General features: G+C 42.6%; 1 protein-coding gene across 1 annotated transcript; it reads left to right on the top strand.

The window, feature by feature from the left end:
• Window positions 1-312: 312 nt before the first annotated feature.
• On the top strand, window positions 313-10692 carry spra (sepiapterin reductase a). Its single transcript, XM_086188012.1, has 3 exons — window positions 313-1015; window positions 2169-2459; window positions 8315-10692. The coding sequence occupies exons 1-3, from the start codon at window positions 694-696 to the stop codon at window positions 8503-8505; spliced, it is 804 nt and encodes a 267-aa protein (XP_086044138.1). The 5' UTR covers window positions 313-693; the 3' UTR covers window positions 8506-10692.
• The last annotated feature ends 966 nt before the right edge of the window (window positions 10693-11658 follow it).

The raw sequence follows: 11658 nt of genomic DNA, 5'->3' as shown, positions 1-11658 counted from the left end.
TGAGAAAGCAGGCAACAAAACTGGAGTCTCCCTGCCCAAATGTAAATTCATGAAAAATAATTAAAAGTCAAGCATAAACAAGGCACTGCGACAGTAGAATATTAACTGCAATAATAGGTCAAACGAGCAAACATAAGTACCTGAAGTACCTTCAGGCTCAGGCCCTAATAATACGATGTACAGTAAAGGGGGCAGGGGGATGTGACTTGGACATTATTGTGATGTGGCCCATAGTTCAACCTGTAAAGGATGATGAGAGTGCTGGGCACCACACAAAGGGTCCCCCTGAACCCCGTGGCTCATGAATCCGCCCCTGGTCAGAGGAGTTACGTGGAACAGAGTCGTACGCCCTGCTGGCAAGTTCGCAACCCCTCAACAGCAGTGGGTTGATTCCTAGAGTCTAGTGGCTCGCAAGAATATCGAGAAGTAACTGGAAGGAAGGAACAAACTTGTTTTTGTTTCGAGTCTTAAGGCAGCCGTCTGAGCTGTTCAGTCACATTTCCTAGAGGACTACAGGGTTTGTTTTCCTTCTGATGAAAGCAGTTCGACGTTCCTACCTAGAAAACTAATGCATGAAACCGAGAGATGGCGATAAGTAAACAAGTGGTGAGCACCGTCGCATTCAAGTAGAAGAAGAAGCAGTCCAACAGAAATCGCTTTGCCACGGACGCTTGTACACATCTTCCCAGCACCATGCAGCCAGACGTGAGTCCAGACTTGGGCCGGGCACTGTGCATCATCACAGGCGCCTCTCGAGGCTTTGGTCGGACTATAGCGAGGGAGATGTCTCGGCTGGTGAAGCCGACGTCGGTGCTCGTCCTGGCCGCCCGCTCCGGTGACGAGCTGCGGGCTCTTCAGGTGGAGCTGGCGGAGTCGGAGGCGGGCAGAGCGGGCCTGGAGGTTGAGTGTGTGGTGGCGGACCTGGCGCGGATGGAAGGAGTTGAAAGTGTCCTCCGAGCGTCGAAAGAGGCATTTTCTGAACACACGGAGCACGTCATTCTCGTCAACAACGCTGGTGAGAAGAAACCTGTCCTCAGGCCGGTACCGCCTACGTCCCAGGTCATTGAGCTGTCGGACATAAACTGCTCAGTCGGGGGTCCACAGCAGTCCGGCTTGCTGAGGATGTTTTTGGCTTCTATTAATAAAGGAATGCTCCAATACTTGTTACTTATTAATGGAGTATTTCCATAATATTAGAAATTAACGTTCCACTACATTTATCAAACATCTGTATAGGTAATCATTTATAAACATTTCATGTCAGATTTGTGTTCGTTGTACCCAAAAAAGACAACGACGACGCTGAAGTTCGCTTCCGATTCGGCACTTGAGGGGAACATTCCAGTCTCATTCTTTATTGGACATTAGAACTAAACACTATATTAAACAGGGTTAGTACCTAATTGTGTCAAGAACTGCCAAAGCCATCCACCCTACCCTCTCAAATACTTCAAATTACTCGTTTAAAGCCTATTATCTTTCTAGATGTCACGTTAGCAATAACTCGGTCTACCATCACATCTGTAGCTCTTCAGAGCCTCTCCACAGGAAACACTGACAGTGCCATTGCCTATCAGCACACCAGCCTGCAGAGCTGTTCTGCAGTTTTCCGTAGTTTCCAATTAAAAAATGAGAATTGTGTGATTAAGTATGATAGTAATTTAATAATGACAGTTGTTTTTTTAGTAGAAGTCAAGATTCACTTGGGAACGTTTCATCAATTCAGGATACATTTCCAAAAAGTGAAATAGATATGTTTTCAAACTGTGCTTGGCACGGGGTTCAATCATGATGTATGTCATGTATTGACGCTTGAATAGATGAACACTTCCATGTTGTGGGGTTGAAGCTTTTCAACAGAGCACAAGCTTAATGTTCTCGTTTGGGAAAAATCCAACAGTTGTGCGTCGTCATTTGCAATTTCTTGTGAAGAATGTAATTTTTGAATTCATGATGTGCGCACTTGACTGGAATGGAGGAGTTAGAGGTTGAACACTCAGTTTTGAGAATTTCTTGTTATCTTAAAAATATACCAGAGCAACTGAGTAAAGCCAGAGCAGCAATTTGGGAGCCTGCTCTTGGCAGCAGGCAGTTATGGAAACACTTGACATTGGGATGAGCATGAGGGTTTGGTACACCCGCCTAACAGTCCCTCTCTTTCCCCCCAGGCTCTCTGGGTGATATATCCCGTTACTCCAGAGAATTCACAAACATGGCCGAGGTGGACTCGTACTTGTCTTTCAATGTGAGCTCCTCGTTGTGCCTCACTGCCAGTGTGCTGCAGGCTTTTCCACGTCGTCCAGGTCTGCGGCGCAGCGTGGTCAACATCACCTCGCTGTGCGCCCTGCAGCCGTTCTGCTCCTGGGTGCTGTACTGTACTGGCAAGGCTGCCCGAGAGATGATGTTCAAGGTGCTGGCAGTAGAAGAGCCTGACCTGCGGGTGCTCAATTATTCTCCAGGTGAGCAAATGCAGGTTAATGCTTGTTACATTTAAGCAGTCTTGCAGAATCAGAAACTGAACTGGAAAAAAATGAATGAATGATACTGAATCAAGTAGGAGTTGTCTTTTTTTCTATTTTTACGGTGAGATGTCGGTGTCCCGACATCTCAGGAAGAAAAAAAATAATTAGACTGGATGCTAAGACCGTTATTTGAGACTTGTGTGGGCAGCAGCCCAGTGGAGCAGTGGTCCTCACTGTGGCCCCCCAGCAAGAAGGTTGTGGGTGGAGCCCCGGCTGGAGCACGGGGTCTTTCTGGGTGAGTCTCCATGTTCTCCCTGTTCCTGCTGGGTTCTCTCTGGTACTCCAGCTTCCTCCACAGTCCAAAGACATCAAGAGGGACCAGGTTAATCCAGACTCTAAATTGACCGTAGGCGTGGCTGGGAGAGCCAATGGTTGTCTGTCTATATGTGTTGGCCCTGCCATGGACTGGTGACCTGTCCAGGGGGAAGGCTGCTGGGATAGGCTCCACCCCCACCACCCTCAACAGGAGAAGAGGGAGAACATGGAGGGATGGATGATGGATGGAGACTCGTGTGGGACAACCAGAGAATCTTTTTTTTCTTGGTTGTGGTTTATATCTGCATTCCGTTGATTTTCATCTTAAAAGTAGACTACCCCTGACATACAAGTCCAGAAATTTATTTTTCGGTAAGATGCTGGTTTTTAAAATAATGCCTGTTTATTCATTCAATGAACCTCTAACTCAGTGTGTGCATTGCTGTTGCCCCGAGGAGGTGCCATGCTGAGTCAGTAGTCTGGGGTGTTGGAGGGTTTGGGATCTAACGTGACACTCAAAATGACTTTGATCCAGTGTCATCTGTCTGGCTGCGAAGTCAGTGGCCAGTCTCCCTCACATCTGTGTGGCATCTTCAGCTGAGACACTAGTTGGGGGCTGCTGTCAGCAACATTAGACTGAAGGAACATGGCACACTTCATAAATTCCAGTCGCAGCACCTTTGGTCAGTGAGCCTATTCGTACAGTAAATGCTAACCCAATTGTTTGTTGGTATTAAGTCATGCTGGCCCTGATTTGTGGCCTGCTTATACATTTTCTGCATATTGTATAAAACTGTTGATTCAACCCATTTGAATAAGTAAGTGTTTTTCCTCTGTATGTTGTTTCAGGGTTCAGAGATCAGAACCCACCTGTGCACACCTGGTATATCAGTCAGAGCAGGTATCAGTAGCAGGTGGGCAGAGGGCAATCAAGTGGGAGTGAGAAGCCCTTTTGATTTATTTTTTTGCTAATATTTTCAGTGAAAGAAGCAGTTAAACATTTGTCATTTATTTACCTTTTACATAACCATTAACCTGAAGTTAAGTTAAATGAATAGTTTAGTTTGTTGTTATTTAGTGTGTTGTTTGTTGTTATTTTGGCCTTGCTCCTTTTGTGAGGTAGCCTCTTAGTCCATTGTGCAGCCAACCTTTCTTGGGAGTGGGAAGAGTGGATTTTGTTCTCTTTGGCCACAGGCATGACGCAGGCCACATGATTGGCTGAATAGTTGTTTTGGCCTTGAACCATTTCACTGAATGAATGAACTGATTTTATCCCACCCCTTTCTCAACCACTTCAGTGGGCCAACCAGAACAGGAACAATGTATTTTCAGGTATTCCATCACACCAGAAGGGCAGTCTGTTGGACTTTTATGATATAATCTATTTAATCAATCCATCTTGAGTCCCAGTTATCAACTCAATAAGAATCATAAAGTGTAACATTGATCATTTGATGTGACCGTAATCTGCAGTATTAAACAGTCTTGTTCAAAGTACAGTGTTTACTGAAAGTCACAAGTGTACACACTCTGAGTGTGTCCTTGTATAGCTGTCTCTGAGCTGTAATTGATTTAACTTATTAACCATTTTAGCGAGTTGGGCCTCACTCTATGAGGCACCTTAATAGGGCACTGTGGCAGTTTGGAGTTTAAAACTGGATCCTTGGGAAGGGTTTGTTCAAGGAAGTGACGTAGTTTGGTTCATTCACCCAAAGGATTTGTTTACCAATGAAATCAGACCGTTGTGACTGTGGAGTAGTAAAACCCCTTCTTTGTATACATCTGATTCGGTGGCTGCAACACACATTGGTAAACATGACCTTGTAAATATCAGTGAGAAGCCATTTTGTCGTATTGTTTTTTCATTTTTGCCTCGCTCTTCTCTGATTCAACCTCCATAAGTCATTGTGCAGCTGGCCTGTCTGAGGAATGCGAACGGTGGTTTTTGTTCCCTTTGGCGCAGGCATAACACAGGCCACATGATTCGGCTGAATAACTGATCCATTTTAGGAATGGATTTCATTTCACCCCATTTTTGAACCACTTCAGGGTGCCACCCAGAATGGGAACAATGCAGCATTGTAGTATTCCAGCACGCCAGGAGGGTAGCCTGTTAGATTAAAAGGAGATAGTCTGTTTGATAAATCCATCATTAGTTTCATAATCTGGATTTATTAGCATGTACAACATTATCCGTATCATTGCAACCATCCAAATGATCTATATCCATATCTATATGTAAAGGAGTGGAGCAGCACGGAAGTGCACGGGATTTGAGATGAATGTGGGTGTGGTTTAACATGAAGTTGTGGTCCTCAGATAAAATGACACATTTTTTTGTTTTGTCTCCCGAGCCTGAACAATGACCCACTGTTACCCTTTTATTCATCAGCCTTGTCACAACAGCAATACTGGATACTCATTTCATCTGAGTGTCTGTCTCATCCCTAATTATCAACTCATGTAACAATATTGATCACTTGACATTAAAGTCATCTGCAGTACTTTACAGAGTTGTTTGCAATTCAGGGTTTATAGAAAAACAAATAGTGTGTCTGTAATAATTAATGCAGCCAAAGTTTCCAACTTCCCTCCTCTCCATTGCCCCCAAGTGTTTTGAAGTTAATTTTTTGTGCACTGGTTGTCACAAAGCCAACCAAATCCCTTTGGAGCTTCTAGAGGAGTCAACAAAATTGTGATGGATGGAGTAACTACATCCAACGACAAGCTAAAGACAGTTGGCACAGTTTTATATCAAATTTGCAAACATGCAAAAGCTATCTTACTCTTCAATGAAGAAGTCTCCCTCCATCCGTTTGAGGTGGCTGAAATTGCGCATGGCCACAGATAACAGCTGCACACTGGGATTGACATGGCCTGATAATAGACATGATTTCATTATTATATAATTTTAAACAAAACAATGCCACCTTCTTTTTCTGAGTTCAGAAAACAGCATCACTCTGCCAGCACAGCTCACTTTGCCATTGGAGGTTGGATTGATTTGCATAAACCCTGAGGTCTCTATCTTTTCACAGTGGTTACAATTCTGTTGTCATTTAGCAACCACAGCACTACAGAAACACTTGTGGTCATGGATGGAGGGATGGATGGAGGGATGGATGGAGGGATATTCATTAGCAAGCTCTGGTACATCCTCAAGTATTTGTTTTGATGTCATTACTCAATGCTTTTACTTCTTTGGATATTTGTTGCAGTATAACTTGGTATGGATTAAATGCAACATGTTAACACATTGCAAAAACATCATGAGGTTACAACGCTTTGTACTTTTAACAAAACAACGACCCAACTTGGTCAGAGTAAGGAAAGTAACTAAACAACCAAGACGGAACAGATGGAGTGAAATTATCAATGTTTCATGAGTAAATGAAAACTCAACTTTAAACAAATGTAAAACAAAATACACAATAGATGACATCATTAACCCTAATGAACTAATACAAAAGAATAAACTAGGTGTGTTTGCCAAGAGACTGTGTGGGATGAGTGTTACTGCAATTTTGTCTAATTGCATGTTTTGATCCTCTGAAGAACAAAGTGATGAGCTACAGTGCAATCACCAAATATAGCAAAGCTGCAGGCTACAAACCGGCTGGACTACAAGTACCATATGAACACAAAACCACACAAACTACATCTTATCACAATCACTTAAATAATTCATGAGTTCCTTTTAAATGCAGCTCCAATGGCCCATCAGGCTAATAAGGCAGGCCAGAGGAAACCCCGAATCATGATTGGGCGGTAGGTGGACCAATCAGATGAGCAGCTGACACAACTGGTTCACCAATCAGTTCCTGAGAAGGCACACGCTGTTCTGCATATTCAAACAAGGTAGCACTCTGAGGCAAAAGGTACAGCCTTCCAGGGCCTTAACACAGAGAAAACACTTTGTTGGCAAGTTGCTCTACTAATCCAGAGGAGTGTACACTTATTGAAAGTCGGTTTGGTAGCTCCCCATGAACGCTCTCACTCCTCCTCACCCCCTTTCCCACTGTCAACGTGGCGCTTATCTCTTGAGCGATCATTTTCTCGCGAATACAGTGGAAATGGCACAGCTGTGTGTTTTTGAAGATTCATAAGGCGACAACACAGCAATTAATTAGTTATTAAGAGTTTTAGCAGCCCTGAGTGGGAGCATAAGTACCATGGAGGAGCAGCAGCTAATTAACATCTGCTGGTTAACAGGCAATGTTCATGAGCCAGGAAGTAGGAAGTCTTCTATTACTCTTTCATACTGTTATTGTTTCTGATGTCTTACAACAAATAGCAATATTCTGTACCTTAGAACAGATCCAGTTAGAATTTGTCTGGTAAAATACAGTGAAGTTTTACGTGTGTGCACAGACAGACAAGATAAAGATGAGATAAGCTTTTATTCATCCCTCAGTGGGGAAATTGGCAAGTAGGAGAGAGTTGATATCTTCCCTTTATGGTGACACTCGATGTATTTCAGCTCACCTCACTGTCAGCTCTCTAACCTAAATGTTGCTGCTTTGTTGCACTGATTTGTTTTTCTTGGAGACCAAGCCTGTCATGTCTCATCTCGTTGTCCCATGCTGGTTGTGAGCAAACTAACACACCAGCTGGACACAGCCATCTTTCCCCTCCCACTCTGGAAAACTCTCATTTACCAGCAAAGCTCGAAACAAGATGTCAAGACAAGCCAGGAGTACTCAAATAATTCTAAGGATTTTTTAAATATTTAAATAAATAACAGAAAATCATGACCTATCCATGTAAGCTTCTTCTTTTATAGATTTAGCTACAATTCTCTGTTTTAAATTGACATTCACATGTTATACACCAACATAGCAGTATACTGTATAGTAAGTGTGTGTACTCTGGTGCCACGTTGTGGATGTGGTCATGATATTTGCACCACAGTCAACACATTAGTCTGCTTCCTCGTGCAAAATTCAAATATTATTAGGTTTCTCCGCCTTCTCACTCTGAAGAAGAGTCACACATTCAAACTTGTAGCAAAAACTAGAGTTTCACCATGAAGTGCCAAGCGTCAAAAGTTCATGTGAGTGATCCGTAGATGTTTTGTAATGATTTACTTCATGGATTGAGAAGCTGCTTTCAGTGGTTGAAAAGGTTTCATGAGCACAGTAACATCCCTGTCTGCAGTTTAAAGTAGGACAGCAAATCTAAAAATTTTAGTCATAAACTTGCTATGTCAGAGTGTGTGTGTGTGTGTGTGTGTGTGTGTGTGTGTGTGTGTGTGTGTGTGTGTGTGTGTGTGTGAGGGAGAGCGATAAGGAGAAAACCATTCATTTTTGTAACTTGAGGAGTTAATGATTTCAAACATGTATGACAGGCCTTTTCTGCGCCGCGATCAAAACCTGAAAGTACTAATTCTCACTGGTGACAATTAATGTGGGAAAGCACTTGCAAGAGAATGTCTTTTCTTCATATTTTATTTATTAATTTAGCACGTTTTTATTCTGACATTTCAAATCCTCATTTTCATGGCTGTATCCCGAAACCTAACTATTTTCTGTCCGTAGGGCCTTTGGACACAGCCATGCAGACATTGGCCAGGTCAAGAACAGCAGACCCCAGCCTCAGGAAGTCCTATGCAGACATGTTTGCTCAGGGCCAGCTGCTCAGCTGTGAGGCTTCCTGTGCTAAGCTGATGAAGCTGCTGCTGGAGGACAAGTACACATCAGGAGACCACATTGATGTCTATGAAGTGTAGACACAGCCTGAGGACTTCAAGCCATTTATTACAGTACAAATTTTCATGAAAAGGATGTTATGTCTGTTCTGCAGTTTTGGCCTCTTGTAGATGGTCTACTTCTCATATTCAGCCATATTGACACGATGGCCAAAAAACAAACGTTTGATTATGTTTGAACCGATTTAATTAAACCAGAAACTCAAACGTGGTTTTGACAGCCATGGTTTGTAGTTGGAATCACAATGATTGCTGTGTTTGAAGATGGGCGTTTTTAGCCCATGACTGAATACTGCAAAGAGACCCATGAGTACCCATAGTCATCTTAACATGAGTAGTCAGTAGTCATTACTACTTGAATTACATGTTAACTTGTTAGTCATGATTTACATGTTTACTTGTTAGTCATTACTACATGATTGCTTAGCAGATATTACATCATTTTTACATGAGTACTTGTTAATCATCACCATATGATTTACGTGTGCTCTGGTTAATACCACATTATTATTTGTGTACTCAGAATTAATTGAAGGATTCCTGCTATATTCCTACAGTAAGTGCTAATAAAGCTGTCTGTCTGTGGTTCTGTGTCTCATCAACCATTCATCTGCTGACCAGCAGTCCCAAACTTGCCTTGTGCATTGCTGTTTGAATTTGAGGGTCTAAAACCTGAGGTGACACGCTGAGCTGCTAGTAAACCTGGAAATGTTGGGCTGAGATCATGGAGCCATTGAGTTGTCAAAGGGGTGTTGAGATGCAAGGCAATCAACAGGTCTGTCATTGTTGTGACAAGATATCTGTTGTGTACACCTTCGTTCACTTGATGAGTCATAGTCACAGTGGAAAAGAGAAAAATAAACCTTGTTCTTATCTATCTGTCTGTTTATCTATCCATCTATCATCTTTCTATCTAGATATCATCGATCTATCTTTTTTGTGTCATACTCAAGTTTTGTGTTTAATTGTGAGAACTAACAAAAACATGGTATTGATTCCTAAATTAATTGTACAAATAAATGATGTGTGTTAACCCTTCATAGTCTAGGGATGTGAAACAATTGCAGTACGATGACTACTAATTATTCTGTGCAGTACATCACATCCTTTGTCCTGACAGTGTGGCCTGTGATAAACGTGTTATGAAGTGAGTGGTGCATCTAAATATCATGCACACCAGAAGTGACATTGGTGCCACAGCACCAGACAGTTCGAGGGTCTGCCATCTTCTTACCCCAGTTTCCCAATCCTACCTGAATACCTGCCACATGGTCAACAGCCAATTCATCGGTGCAACTCTACTTTTGTTTTTGCTTTGTCATAAATATAGTTTAGTCGTCTTTGTTAATTAAAAAAAGATGAAAATTGTTCACCAAAATTAAAACTGCTCCTACTCACTGGGTGATTTTCTGTTCAGTTTGTGCGAAGGAAATTGGAAAGTCACTAAGTTGCCTTACCTCTGACTGTTTTCCTCAAGCTGTAACCAAAAATCCATTTGTAAACTTTCTAACTGAAATAAATCAGTTTGTAATTGTTCTTTATTATTATATTGTCCCCACTTGTACTTTTCTTGTAATGGTAACAAAGTCTGACCTGCAGATTTGACATATCTCGATGTGCACTGAAGGATTACGCTGAACAGTGGTAGCCAGATGTAAAAAATGATGATGATAATAACATTAAGAACTGTGATGGACTGGTTGTGTTCTGTGTTCTATGTTCTGTTGTTCTCCCTTACCTTTTCTTTCCCCGCCTGTTGTCTCCGCGGGGTGTGTGGCAGGAGGCGTGGCTGGTCCACTCTTTCCCAGGTGGCAGCTGAGGCCCACCTGTAGTCATCCACCTGAATCGGTGCTCTATAAAACACCAGCTCAGACTTTGCTTCACTGCCAGATCGTTTCCAGTCCCATATGGAAGTTACCTGTGACAACTAACCTTGCCACTCCTTGTATTATGAGTGCTCTGTTTTTTTCCCGTCATTGTACTGCGCCTTGAGTTTCCTCTTGAGTTTTTTGTTCCCAAACTTAATCTTTGCTTTTCCTTTTTGTCTCCAGTGTTGTGCCTCGCTGCTGCCTGTGTTTTTTAGTTTGTCTGCTGAGACCAGCCAGATTCCTGCCTGCCTTCTTTCGTTGCTACTTTGTTGACCACAAATTTTGGTTTAGCTCTTTTGTGATTTTGAGTTGTTACTTAATGGATTTTTGACTTTGTTGTGTTGGTGACATTAAACACCTGGTTTTTTTTTCTCCGATAACTGTCAGTCTCTTGCCACTCCAGTCCACCCTGAACATTAGGCCTTAACAAATAACGGCATTATGAAAAGAAACAAAATAATGAAAACTTTAAATAAAAATAAAATATAGAAGTTAAATTCCCTTTTTGTAAGATAAAAATTCACATTAAATAAGTTTGATCCCAAATTATCTTTTGTAACTTGATCAGGTCTGGTGACGTTGAGGATTAATTTAATTGTGTTTTAGTACGTTTGTGTTCTGGTTGCTATTTTTCAACCACTGGAGCGCGGGCCGGTGTAATCATAGGGAATAAAAGGGGGGGTGGGGGGGCGATGCAAGGCAAGGCAAGGCATGGCAATTTTATTTGTAGAGCCCATTTTCACAAACAGTTTGTCTCCAGGCTTCATGGCATCATAACAACATCCTCTGCCCTCAGAGCCTCACATCGACTGAGGAGAAACTCCATAGAAAACCTTTAACAGGGAAAAATCTGAGAAACCTCAGGGTGAGGAGGGGAGGAGGATCCCTCACCCAGGACGGACAGACGTGCAGGAGATGTTGCTACAGAGAAGAAAACAGTTTACAATGCAGAATGTGAGAAACACGGAAATGTTAATAACAGCTGAAGAAGGAAGCAGGCGGCGGTTGGAGCTCTGGTGGATCTGTGGAAACACAGAGAGACTGCGAGACACCAAGGCCAAACTACAAAGTGCAACAAGTAGTGGTAATGACAGTTCCAAAAATGTGCGGGGAGGAGAGGAGGAGAGAGGGGGAGAGGAGAGGAGAGGAGAGGAGGGCTCCATGTAACCTGATGTGTCCCCCAGCAGTCTAAGCCTGTAGCAGCATAGCTATCAATGGTTCAGAGCTACCTGAACCAGTCCTAACTGAAGGCTCTGTCATAGAGGAAGGTCTTAAGCCTGGACTTAAACGTAGTTAAAGTGTCTGC

The sequence above is a fragment of the Aulostomus chinensis genome, chromosome 19, assembly GCF_037954235.1.
Source record: "Aulostomus chinensis isolate RoL2024-O1b breed Wild chromosome 19, RoL_Achi_v1.0, whole genome shotgun sequence".
Lineage (NCBI taxonomy): Eukaryota > Metazoa > Chordata > Actinopteri > Syngnathiformes > Aulostomidae > Aulostomus > Aulostomus chinensis.
The sequence above is the reverse complement of the archived record's forward strand: the minus strand, read 5'-3'. Positions and strand labels throughout refer to the sequence as shown.

Bases quoted from the DNA above. Each gene is read 5' to 3' on its own strand.
- spra (XM_086188012.1), top strand. From the start codon at position 694: ATGCAGCCAGACGTGAGTCCAGACTTGGGCCGGGCACTGTGCATCATC. The intron at 1,016-2,168 runs GTGAGAAGAAAC...CTTTCCCCCCAG, and splicing joins CATTCTCGTCAACAACGCTG to GCTCTCTGGGTGATATATCC. The intron at 2,460-8,314 runs GTGAGCAAATGC...TTCTGTCCGTAG, and splicing joins GGTGCTCAATTATTCTCCAG to GGCCTTTGGACACAGCCATG.